General features: G+C 34.1%; 3 protein-coding genes across 3 annotated transcripts; all 3 read right to left on the bottom strand.

Annotated features, from left to right (window-relative positions):
- Positions 1–1,771: 1,771 nt before the first annotated feature.
- Positions 1,772–6,643, bottom strand: LOC101891143 (putative helicase mov-10-B.1). Its single transcript, XM_005191036.4, has 8 exons — positions 5,953–6,643; positions 5,539–5,882; positions 4,698–4,968; positions 4,163–4,587; positions 3,788–3,900; positions 2,736–3,464; positions 2,297–2,676; positions 1,772–2,235 (listed from the first exon to the last, which is right to left on the bottom strand). The coding sequence occupies exons 1-8, from the start codon at positions 6,043–6,045 to the stop codon at positions 2,050–2,052; spliced, it is 2,541 nt and encodes an 846-aa protein (XP_005191093.1). The 5' UTR covers positions 6,046–6,643; the 3' UTR covers positions 1,772–2,049.
- A 1,562-nt stretch (positions 6,644–8,205) lies between these two features.
- On the bottom strand, positions 8,206–9,956 carry LOC101890970 (uncharacterized). The gene is made up of 3 exons (XM_020039443.2): positions 9,597–9,956; positions 8,625–9,013; positions 8,206–8,561 (listed from the first exon to the last, which is right to left on the bottom strand). The coding sequence occupies exons 1-3, from the start codon at positions 9,738–9,740 to the stop codon at positions 8,444–8,446; spliced, it is 651 nt and encodes a 216-aa protein (XP_019895002.1). The 5' UTR covers positions 9,741–9,956; the 3' UTR covers positions 8,206–8,443.
- Positions 9,957–10,672: 716 nt separating this feature from the next.
- LOC101890796 (zinc finger protein 271) lies at positions 10,673–12,459 on the bottom strand. The gene is made up of 3 exons (XM_011297386.3): positions 12,058–12,459; positions 11,628–11,995; positions 10,673–11,561 (listed from the first exon to the last, which is right to left on the bottom strand). Exons 1-3 carry the CDS (start codon positions 12,199–12,201, stop codon positions 10,751–10,753), a joined length of 1,323 nt encoding a protein of 440 aa, XP_011295688.1. The 5' UTR covers positions 12,202–12,459; the 3' UTR covers positions 10,673–10,750.
- Between the last annotated feature and the right edge of the window lie 127 nt (positions 12,460–12,586).

Raw genomic sequence — 12,586 nt, 5'->3', positions numbered from 1 at the left:
ATGAATAAAAGACGTGTTAAAGTTTTTCAAAAAATAGAAAACATTTAAAATTAAAAGTTAGTTAATAAATAGAAGACCTCTTACAGGTCTACCACAGATGACTAGCTTTAGTTTATAAAAATTAAAATATTAAATTAAAATATTAAAGGTAACGAACGTATCTATAAGTTCTTCTTCTATAACTTTTCAAGTTTTGTTTAAAATAAAAATAAACTCAGCATCGGATTTTTAGATTTTCTGTAAGATAGGTCTACTATATACTCTAGAGAGAAAACCTCAAATGGCTTCTTCAAGAATATTTGCTTTCGACGGATATTTTATATATACAGGGTGAGATAAAAAAACCGCAACAAAGTCAAACGCCACAATTGTTACATTTTTTTTTTTAAATTTTATTAATGAAAGCAAAAATGTCGGAAATAGCATCAAATTTTAGAATAAGTTTAGATTTGTTCGAATTAGTCATCTTTGGCACGAATTATGGCCTTCAAACTGTCAATAAAACCGTCACACGTCCCGGGGAAGCGATCGACATTTTGGTATTTTTTAGTGCCAACCTTGCTTTTTAAACTACTCCAGACACAATAGTCCAACGGATTGGTATCCGGAGATTTTGGTGGCCATTGTGCGCAGAAAATGAAGCGAGGAACCTCATGCGGTGTCAGTTCTTTCACTTTTTGGAATTTCAATGGCTTTAGCCCGAGCAAATTTTTCAATATTTGCCGAATGGAATATTGCGATATATTCAGCTCACGATCCATTTTTCGGTCACTGCAACGCAGGTTTCGATCAAGTCGCTTTTTTACTTTTCGAACTATTTCTGCTGATGTTACTGTTTTTTTTCGTCCACTTCCTTGACGTCGAGATACGCTACCAGTATCACGGTAACGAGCGATGGTACGAGACACAGAAGATTTATTCACATTTAAATGCTGGAGTGCCCTAACAATAACCACTGTGGTTTTCCAGTCAAATATAAAGAAATCACACTATCACGCTTGAATTCCATCACAAATAACTTTTTTTCTGGAAATTCTCACCAAAATGCTTTTGTACGCTTGTAAACAATATAATGAGCTGTCACTGGAATAATTTTAACAGCTGTCGGACGAATGACTTAGAAATAACAGCAGTCTGAAGTTGGTTGCAGTTTTTTCATCTCACCCTGTCTCACATGTCTTCGACCGATATTCAGTATATGTCTTCTACAAATAAGAGATCTAGAGGAGAATCCACATATTATACGCATTTAATCAGCTTTAGGCCTTCAATAGATAAAAGTACTAGTAATAGATAAAAGTACTTGAAGTATTTTATGGAATTTCAAAGTGTTTAAAACATCTGCAACAGATCAACTATAAGAGGTATTTTATATACAAGACACCTCCATAGTTTTTCTATTGATAATCCATCGAAAATCAAAAGTCAATTAAATGGTAGACGTCTCACAGGGTACTGAAGTTTTACCACAATTTTTTCATGGATGTTCTATATTCTAAAAATTAAATATCTAAAAATCTAATGGCGAGAGGGAATATATTCGCATTTCTTCTGTACATATGAGATCATTGACATATGAATGGCACATAGATTCTCCTACTTGATTCGTGAATATAGCCATACTCTCTGTTCCTTTTCCTTTATTCGTGTAACCAAAAAAAAAACTACAATTATAGTTAATGACAAAACTTATGAAACGAATTTTCAGCACCATGTAGAAAGAACATGGTGCTAAAAAATATTTATTTTCCAGAAATGAATTACAAAACTGAGATTTTTTTCGGTTCAGTATCATAAAAATGTAATAAGGTAAACAAAAGGTATTAAAAATCTATAAATTAAGCGAACACAGCAACACTCACACACATACAAAATAAATACAATGCTATGTCAAGGAAAATGTAAAGATTTTATGAAAATATAGTTTATAACGAAAGACGAAACAAAAAACATTTAAGTCTGTATAGTCTCTTTTGCAAAACAACAGAAAAAAACGAATAATTATAAAATAAAAAGGGTGGGTGATAATCATCAGTTGTAAAACAATTATTATATAGTCACTAATTTAACTGGTTTAGATTTGCGATGCTTTTTGGTTTTCTTTTTACGTAAAAATGTGCCATGTTTACGGCATTCATCCAAAATGTAGGCAAAATCTGGATGACGTTTCAAAGTCAAAGGATTACCCATGAGAATAAGTAGGGATTTGGGTCGTGATAGTATAACGTTTAAACGCTGAAAAAAAAGAAAAATGAAATATTAAAATACTTAAAAATGTGCAAACAACTAGTCTTACCTTGGGATTTCTTACAAAACCCAGACCAGAAAATGATCTCACCAGTGACACAATAATAATTTGCTTTTCTCGTCCTTGAAATGTTTCCACAGAACCACTTTCAACACCGCTCCAACCACAGTCATGTAAGCGATTTTGTATTAGCTTATTTTGCAAGCGATATGGCGTAATAATACCAATATCTGATTGTTTTACGGGATGGCCATCTATGCCATCGATAAGTAAGCGACGCAGAAACCACATCAGCACTTGTAGCTCAAGGTTATTGCGAGAGCTTGGCGAAATGGTATCTTTTTCGGTAACGCCATGAACGGCTTGGAAAATAATAGGGAAATTAGGATTTGGCAATTTACACCATTTGGCTGCCATATTGACATCATCTGTAAAATTTTGGTAATATTTAAATTTTCTTACTAAATTTTAAACAAAAAAATCCTACCCAATTTAGCTTCCGCAATCAATTCATTCTTGTAATATAAATGATTGAATATATTGACAATTTCAGGATGCGAGCGATAGTTACGTTTCAATCGGGCCTGTATTGTACGATCATAATTGCAATTATCATCTAGACCATAGCATTTCAAACTCAATAGTCTTTCCATTAGAGATTTGCCTAGTCCCAATTGATTGGCTCGCTCCGATTTGATTATGGGACCCAGCTGCTTATGATCACCGGATAAGATTATATGACAATGTAATGTTTTGATACCCATTATGCCAACCAAAGCCTCAGGTTCTGTAGAAGCACCAGCTTCATCGATGAAAATATGGGAAAAGAAATTCATTTCACCAATATCTCCGGTAACCAATTTACCCACAGTGCACAGTGTGGCCACAATAATACCATACTGACGAATTTCCTCTACCGAGGGATAATAATGGATACCATGTTGACAATTCGAATTGGCCTGCAATTCGGGATCAATCAAATGTAAACCTTTTTCAACAATGGACTTTGAATAGATTCGAATTATGGGTTTTTGATTTTCGGGATCTCTCTGTTGGATCTCTTGTAAACGTTTATTGCTATTAAAATATTTACATATTCGTAATGCAATTGTATCACAAGCGGCATTCGAACCGGCTGTGACAAGTATACGACTTCCTGGTTTAAGAAGTCGCAGTTGTAGTAGTGACTCCACGATTGTTGTCGTTTTGCCGGTCCCTAGGGGAAAAATAAATGTTACATTCATGTGAAATTTAATCAAGGATCTAAGCAAAGAAATTTCAATCGAAGAAAAAGCTGAGTTGGTTTGTTATTAATTGTCCATGACATTCATAAACTCACAGGCATGTGATTCCATTTGACACAAATCGAAATCAATATCTTAAATTTAACTAATTCTCTTAATTAAACGAGTATTCTTCCAAAGAAATATAGTTTTATTATCAAATTGAATTTACATATCGAATTAGTTCCTATCACATTCCTGTCTGTTTTTCGTCAATGAGACTTCTGTGTAGGAAATATGAATATTTATAACCTACCTGGTGGACCGAAAATCACAAATGGAGCATTAGGGCTGGGTCCTTCGGTTATACAACGTACAGCTCCCAGCTGTTCTGGATTTGAGGCGATTGTGGGATTAAATAAATGTAACCTAAAAGTGCATTATAAATGTAATTGGTTATAATTTCGCATGGTATATTTGATTAAAAAAAATTCTTAATAATTTTTTATTGGTATTTCGAAGTAATCATTGCAAATTTTCGGGGTATGCTCAAAAATATGTCTCGGATTCATTCCGAATAGTCAAATTTTGGCCATATGAACATTTCTTCTTTTTATGTCCACCAATTTTCATTATTATTTTTTTCATAATTTTTGTTTGCATTGTGTAATACTTAAAAACTACAACTTACTCAAATTCTGGTTCATATTTTATAGCTCTCATTGGATTATTTTCAGGAAATAGATATTGCAGTACATGATCATTTTCGGCCAACATTTCCAAGGCTCTAAATTGATAACGTACTGGTAAACGTCGTGGACGAATAATTATATCATATTTGGTCGAGGACAAAGAACCAATTTGTGCTGCCGTAAAGTGTTCATCTCGGCTAAAACGAAAATGCACCTCATCTTTGGATATTTTATAAATGGTGGCAATGCGACGTTTAATTGTATTATCAATTTCAGACTCATGCGGATGTGGAAATAATGTATCAATTAAATATTTTGGTGGACTAGTTTCGGCTAAAACACTGCTTGCTTTTGGTATAACAACCAGTTCATCCATAAATGGTACAATAATTTCGTCTATATTTGTGTTGGAAATCGCTTGCATCTGAAATAAGTAGACATGTTTCAAAAATCTTGCTTTCAAATTTGTATTTACAAGATTTATATAATTCTGATAGTCAAGAAAATCTAGTTTGTTTCTTCTTTTTTTCTTACAGGTATCCAATATTTCCTTTTTTCGGTCCACCTTAGGGTAACATCCTTTTGTGCCAATGCAGGATAATCCGACATATCCGTTAAATCTTCAATTTCAAGTAGAGTATTGAATACTCCTCGTATATTTTCCTTATTCAAACGACGATTACCAACGTATTTCTTAATAATATCACTGTCGCACAACGAGGGCAAAGAAAAATTTTGTTTGTTGGATATCTTCATTTTTTCACTGGGCGGATAACATGGTAAGCTTTTCTTTGAACGAAAATATCTACAGGGGAATGAAAAAAGGAAGTTATTTTTATGAGTACAACTAATAAACTGACTGACGACTACATTTTGATGGGTTTAATCATGGTACAATGAAGAGAAGATCTACCTGTTTGGCTTGTAATGTCAGAATTAGTATCGAAACAATAAAAAATCAAAGAACTTGTTGCATTTATTTTGAATAAATAATTGAAAACCGCGATAACTGAATGAAAGGTCAACACTTCTTTTCAAAATCATGTACTTAATATCTCTAAAGGATTATTTCGCTACAAAAACTCTAGATTTTGTCGATGCATACGTTGAAATAAACATTTTGAAAACACCCGATTTTGAATGTTTTCTGAACAATTTTTTGTTATTGTCATAGCCCTACCTTTGTATCATTGTACCATGGGTTTAATAATTTGAATAAACTATATATGACCATTTCTCTGGCAGATTCGCAGATTCTCTTCAACAAACTGTACACTCCTACAAACTTAGTCCCATTTCATAAGTCCAAAGAAATTTCTTCATGTATTCTTTTTAAAAATTCATGTACTGAAGAATTTTGCAATAAATTACTTACGTTCTTTCCGGTTCATCCGCAAAATCATCAATACAAAACGTATAATATTCTTCATCTGAATTCGAGCATACAGTCCAGACATCAGATTCATCATCGTCATTCACAGCATCATCATCCTCCTCGTCCGATATAACGATGATATCTTTACAGATTACACATGTTTTGGCTGGTCCGCCTTCACGCGAGAACACTTTAGACTTATACGGCAAAACAACCTTTTGCTTATCCTCCACATCACTATTTGTCGAGTCATCATTGAATTCTTCATCGTCATAACCGCTGGATGTTTTGGAAGCATTATCCAAAAAGTCTTTGCTACTCATTCCATCCAGAGTTTCATGACACTTTGGGAAAAAATAATGCAAGAAATACAAATGTATAATCATAAAAATCTAAATCATATTTTCATCTTACACCGGAATGCACTAGATCCAAAGACTTTCGCAAATCCGAGCATAGTTTCTTTAAAAGCTCATTGGTATGATCCAAAATTTTATCATCCATCATTTTGTTTTATATTCAATTACAAAACATAAACACCGATAGACAAAATAAAGAGACAATGAATTGCAAGGAAGTTACAAAAATAAAATTAAACATAAAAATACAGAAATTATCAAGATTATTCTAGGATGCGCCAATATGTTATCGAAATAACGGTTTTAAAAGTTATTATCGATAAACTGCAAATGGTCGTCTATTGGGGGAAAATGAATACAAAAAATACAACTCTGTGCGAACGTTGAGTGCATGTAAAATGAAAAAGGTAGCATTATCGTACTCGAGGTATATATCATGGTAGAAGAATACAGGTAGTCTCATCGACATAGCTGCTGGAACAATGAACTGTCAGACCGATTTTGATATTGAAAATCGTGAATGAAAAATTATTAAATTTTGGTAAAATTGTTGAAAATTACATATCATTACAACCTCCGATTTGCGTCGTATAAGAAAATATATAAAAATCGACTTATTTTTGACAAAGCACTTAAAAAATATTGACATATCAATGTTCCCAAGCGTTGATGCATCTACCTATATTCTTCTACCACGGTATATATTTATCACAAGTTATTAAAGCTGATTCACACCGACATGTAAATTATACATTTACAATCTGAATTAAACTGTACGTTTCTTATAAAAAAAAATGTTGAAGAATCTGGCAAGACGCTTTTATTACTCACTTGTGCTATGTTCCAGAACCTGGGGCAGAGCAAGCGTTATAGAAAATGTATTGGCTGAAAAAATATTCTTTGAATCGGACTGATACTTGAATGCATGGTACAATGAAGACAAGTTAGGCAAACTTTGAAAAAATTGCAAGTATAGAGGTCTACCTCTTTGGCTTGTAAAGTCAGAGTTACTTACAAAACCATTAAAAACCCAAACAATTTGTTGCATTGATTATGGATAAATAATTCAAAACAGCGAAAACTGAATGAAAGGTCAATATTTCTTTTCAAAATCATGTTCTATTTATCTCTATAGGTTTATTTTGCTACAAAAACTGCAGATTTTGTAGAGGCATTCGTTGCAACAAACATTTTGAAAACACTCGAACTTGAATATTTTTTGAACATTTTTTTATTATTAAAAAGAATACACACACATTTTAAGCCAAGAAAATAAAAAAAAATTGAAATCATATGGTATGGGAGGGTTATGACTATCTTGTCAACTTCATTTTATATACTTCAAATTAATCTATTTAACGAAGGTTAACCCGAAAAAAAGCTCTAACGTAAACATGTCTTTATCCTCTAAGGCGTCCAAGTACTGATTTTATAAAAAAAGGATGGTAAAGTATAATCCATGGTAGAATTCAGAAGGTAAAATCATGCAATCATATGTTTTTTCAAAATTATTCATTGGACAACCTCTCATTGTCAAAATGTTTATTTATAAATCCATTGTACATAAACAAATCAGAGATAGAAACCTGTTTTCCATGCAGTGAGATTTGACAAGTTAAATTGCGGAAATTACGGAAAGATGGGAATGTTTATTTGAAATGACTTTAATGAAAATAAAAAAAAATTGCCAAAAAATTGGTAAACTCGCCTTGGAACTAATTCAATTAGACTTTAAGGTCTAAGCTTCAACTACCAAAACATCAGTTCGAAACTTCTGAGGCCTACATTTCCTCCCCGTTATTGAATAAAACATTTTAAACGTAGTAATTATTTTATATTCTTTATATATTACTTAACATGACCACTTTTCAAATAATGATCAGTTAATAATGAATTTAAGGGAAATGTTTCACAACATGTTTTACATTCGAATGGCATTTGACCCGTGTGCACATACATATGTGTTCTTAGTACTGAACGACATTTAAAGCTTTTTTCACATTGTCGACATTTGTATGGCCGTAAATCGGAATGTACACTCATGTGAGTCTTTAGTTTATCACGTCGTCTAAATGATTTTCCACAAATCGAACATTGAAACGGCTTTAAATCGCTATGTATGCGTTGATGGACTTTCATTTCTCTTACACGTTTATATGCCTTATTACAAATACCACAAACGTATGGTCTGTCGTCGGTGTGAGATATCAAGTGATTTTCGAGTCCTTTCTTTGAATTATATGACTGTCCACAATGGGGGCATAGGTAACATTTTTCTCGTTTTTGTCTCGGTGTTTTCGGATGAGTATGTATGATTTGTATGTGCCTGTTCATATCATACCGCCTTCCAAAACTGCGCCCACAGACATTACAAACAAACGGTTTACTGTCTGTTGGCTCTTCTCTGAAAAACTCTTCCACACTTTGTTTGCCGTGTTTCGACTCCATGTGAACTTTTAACACTGAAGGTCGACTAGTTTTGTGGTCACACAAAGGACATGACATCTTCTCTTCATCAGGCATGTGGGTGTAATGGGTATGAATATTTAGAGACTTTTTATCTTTGAAGATTTTTCGACATATTTCACATATGGCGACATTTCTTTTCCACCCAGAGATTCAACATCAGATTTCTCTGTTTCGTTGCTGCTACATGCCGTTTGTCTGTTACATCAAACATTTTAAAGATACACTTGTTCATATATAAAACTTGTTCACATTGCATACCTTCCATCAAAGCTGTCTTCATTTTTTAATTGCTCACTATGAGATGTCTCAAAATTTGTGAACTGTTCTGCCTGTTCTATTTCTATAGTTATTTCTTCCAATTCAGTTTCGCCTGCTCTACAAATATCTATTCCAATATCTTTCCCTTTAGTATCCACTTCAGATTCTGCTTCAAACAGCAATGCATGTGTTTCAGGTTTTTCGACGTATGTCTCAAGCAAAACGTTTGAATCTTCTGTCTCCCCACATTCATCATCCTTTTGATCCAACTCCATAAAGTATTCATAGGAAGACTGCACTTTTAACAAGAACTTATAACTTTGTTTTATCTGCCGTATGCATTTATTACATGCCTTCTTTGGAAATATAGTTTCATCATGCTCCTCTATCTAGAAATAAGATGTGCATAGAGAGGGAATTTATATAGGTTTTTGGGCTTCACTCTAGAATAAACTCTTAAATTTTTTCCAGAGGTAGGTAATTTTACCCTGATCCCGGGAAACTATTTTTTTTCTTGGGGAATGGACCCGGGACCCTAGATTTTTGATTCGAAAGTCCGGGTTCAAGGCCCCGATTAGACCCGGATCCAATTACCCGATATTGACAATATAGTTGGGAAGGTAAGGGTTTCCGCTATAATTTGGCATCTTTTGAGTTTGGACGTTTTGGAAGTTTTATGAAAAATTCGGGTCCAAAAAATGGATAATTTCCGAACCGTGGCCACTTACCCCATGATGTGACCACTTGTTGGATACGTATTTTCATGAGCTTTCACGATACCTATATATCGGTTAAGCGGATCCAGGTCCAGCCGAGGACTTGAACCCGGACTTTCGTGTCAAAAATCTGGGGTGCCGGGTCCCCCAAGAAAAAAATAGTTTCCGCAATCAGGGTAAAAATACCTACCTTTGGAAAAAATCGAAGAATTTTTAGTAAACTAGTGCTGCTCCGGTTTTTGTTTTGAAAACTTACGTTTTGAATCATCCCAATGGCCATTTCGTGTAAAATATCCTTGTAAGTTTTTTCTTCAGCACCTGGCACATTGACTTTCGCTTTTAGGTTCACCAATCTGTATGTGGAGATCCTACAGCAACGACATAATCTCTCCTCCACCATCCTAAAAACGACCTTCTATTTTGAACAAATATGGAAATTTCAGGATCAGTATGACAAAAGAATGTTGAGTTTCCAGGAAGCAAGCCAATCCAATTCCTTCAACAAAGAGATGCGAATGAAGGAAGAGGCAACCGCCGAATATACAATAGAAAGTGGAAGAAGCACCACGCTGAAACAACTGTTTCTGTCAATTTTCTTCTTGAAATGAAAAGTTTAAAAAACAAAATTAGGGATCTATAAATCGAAATACTACACCCATTCCAGAACATTCAGGAATCTAAAGTTGAAAACACATAAAACGCTGTTTTTGGCTGGTTTAAAGGTGAGAATACAAAAAAGCATATTTTTACTGGCTTAAGTCATCGGCTGGCTTCTTCGTAGAGGAACAGAGGAGTTTCAGATTGACTTAGTTCGATTTTGGCCTTATGCTATGTTTACGTTAGAACTTTTTACAGGGTTAACCTACTTCAAGAGGATTTATTTGAAGTATAAGTAATGGATATGATAATTTTAATCCAAATCCAGTGGGCTAACCCATTTATATGTAAACGTACTGTTACACTTTTTATGACAAATTAAAAGTTGGAATATGGATTGAAAATTTTCCACACACAATTCAAGCTTACAAATACTTTGTGCAACGGCTGAATAACAAGATTGATAATAAGCTTTCGACTTTCGAATCCAAAATTATTTAAATCCAACTTTGAAAATGAACTGCATTTATTCAATTGTAAAGGTTTTAAAATCAAAGCCCTTTTATGCCATGTTTACGTTAGAACTTTTTGTAGGGTTAACCTACTTTGAGAGGATTTATTTGAAGTAAAAGTAATGGATATGACAATTTAAATCCAAATCCGATGGGTTAACCCTCATATATATAAACGTACTATTAATTTTCAACAATCCAAAAACACACATATGGTCCGCACTAAAAATAAATGAAGAAGCATATCATATTATTAATTGACATTTTTATTCTAGTAGTATTATAAAAGTCTTGGTCAATTTTACTTGGCCTTTGTTAATTTTACATGACCATTTTTTAAACAATGATTATTCAATGAAGTTCTAAGAGAAAACGCTGCACCGCATGTTTTACATGAATACGGCGTTTGACCCGTGTGCATATGCATATGTGTTCTCAATACCGATGGATATTTAAATGTTTTTTCACATTCTTGACATTTGTATGGCCGCAATTCCGAATGTACCCTCATGTGTATCTTCAGTTTGTCGGAACGTTTAAATGATTTTCCACAACTGGAACATTGAAATGGTTTAGCATCACTATGTATTAGTTGATGGGTTTTCATATCTTTTATACGTTTAAATGTCTTGTCACATATACCACATGGATGGGGCCTTTCGACACTGTGAGTAAACAAATGACTATCGAGCATTTTCTTTGAACTATACGATTGACCACAATGCGGACATAGGAAGTATTCTTCATTTCGAATTGGCTTTGGAGATGTTACTATGGTATTTGTATGAACTCTTTTGATGTGTCTGGTTAAATCATCCCGCCTTGTATAACTGCGTTCACATAAATTACACGTAAAACTGCATTGTGTACTGTGTTTCAATTTCATGTGAACTTTTAATGCCGAAGGGCGACTTGTTTTGTAACTACACAAGGTGCACGGTGTTTTCTCTTCATCAGGCATGTGAGTGTAACGTTTGTGTATATACAGAGCCTGTTTATCTTGGTAAATTTTCTGACATATTTCACATCTGACGGCAATTGGTTCATGCAACATATCTATTTCATCCAGGGATTGTACATCCGATTCTTCTGTGGAACTCAGATTCGCCTGCCTATCATTGCACATATTTTAGAGACATAAACATGTAACATATTGAAAACTGGTTTGCACTGCATACCTTTCATCGCCGCTCTCCGCAAACGTTTCAATATCTTCTGTGATGGATTGATCATTGCAGGAAAACTCAATAATTTGATCTAGCTCAAGTTCCTGCGGCTCGAAAGTGTCTTCTTCTTCCTTCACTTCCTTTTTATGCTCCACCAGTGATTCTGTTTCAGGGACAATGTTTCCTGGAATTTCAATTAAAGTTTCCAGTAAATTGTTCGTATCATAGGTTTCCTTACAGTCAACAGCCGGGCAATACAACTCAAGAAAATATTCATGCGATGCCTTTACTTGCAAAAGAAAGCTATAGCTTTGTTTCAACTGCCGTAAACATTTACGACATGCCTCATTTGGCAATCTAAATTCATCACACTCCCCTATCTGGAACGTAAGAATTACAAAGGGAATAAATATATTGAAATAATGAACTAATAACACCTTACATTTTCAATAATTCCTACCGCCATCTCGTACAAAATGTCCTTGTAGGATTTCTCCTCAGCACCTGGTACATTTGCTTTGTCTGTTAGCTTTATTAATCTGGATGTAGAATTTGTACAACAAAGACATCCAACTTCCTTTGCCATCTTCAAAAATAAATGCCCCTTTATGGTGAGGAATATCAAAGGTTTGAGATCAGTAATATAGCAGTCTTTCCAATATAGTCCAGTCCAGGCTTTCCAATATTATCCAGAGCAGAGCAAACGTGTCCCAAATGAAACAAATAAGGGAACAAAACATAAGCTTCGATAAAAAACAAAAGCAAAAGGAAGAGAATGTTGTTTACGAATGAGTGTAATGCATAACGCCGAAAACCTTGTTTACGAACAAGTATAATGTATGAGACATGTAGGACAACGCAACCAGCTGATTGTACCTAATCTGTTCATCTCCATGAAATGGTGTCTCCAGATCGAAAAGTGATGGAATTAGGTATGTCTGGTTGCTTTTAATGCAGGAAATGTCCAGCAA

Source organism: Musca domestica, unplaced genomic scaffold (genome assembly GCF_030504385.1).
Source record: "Musca domestica strain aabys unplaced genomic scaffold, Musca_domestica.polishedcontigs.V.1.1 50, whole genome shotgun sequence".
NCBI lineage: Eukaryota > Metazoa > Arthropoda > Insecta > Diptera > Muscidae > Musca > Musca domestica.
This window is presented reverse-complemented; position numbering and strand designations above follow the sequence as displayed.

Excerpts from the sequence above, each read along its gene's own strand:
- LOC101891143 (XM_005191036.4), bottom strand. The coding sequence starts at position 6,045 with ATGATGGATGATAAAATTTTGGATCATACCAATGAGCTTTTAAAGAAA. Across the intron at positions 5,883-5,952 it reads TGGATCTAGTGCATTCCGGT|TGTCATGAAACTCTGGATGG; the intron begins GTAAGATGAAAA and ends TTTTTCCCAAAG. Across the intron at positions 3,465-3,787 it reads TGTGATTTTCGGTCCACCAG|GGACCGGCAAAACGACAACA; the intron begins GTAGGTTATAAA and ends TTTTTCCCCTAG.
- LOC101890970 (XM_020039443.2), bottom strand. The coding sequence starts at position 9,740 with ATGGTGGAGGAGAGATTATGTCGTTGCTGTAGGATCTCCACATACAGA. Across the intron at positions 9,014-9,596 it reads CCATTGGGATGATTCAAAAC|ATAGAGGAGCATGATGAAAC; the intron begins GTAAGTTTTCAA and ends TCTTATTTCTAG. Across the intron at positions 8,562-8,624 it reads GAAGACAGCTTTGATGGAAG|ACAAACGGCATGTAGCAGCA; the intron begins GTATGCAATGTG and ends TTGATGTAACAG.
- LOC101890796 (XM_011297386.3), bottom strand. The coding sequence starts at position 12,201 with ATGGCAAAGGAAGTTGGATGTCTTTGTTGTACAAATTCTACATCCAGA. Across the intron at positions 11,996-12,057 it reads CGGTAGGAATTATTGAAAAT|ATAGGGGAGTGTGATGAATT; the intron begins GTAAGGTGTTAT and ends CTTACGTTCCAG. Across the intron at positions 11,562-11,627 it reads GCGGAGAGCGGCGATGAAAG|GCAGGCGAATCTGAGTTCCA; the intron begins GTATGCAGTGCA and ends GTGCAATGATAG.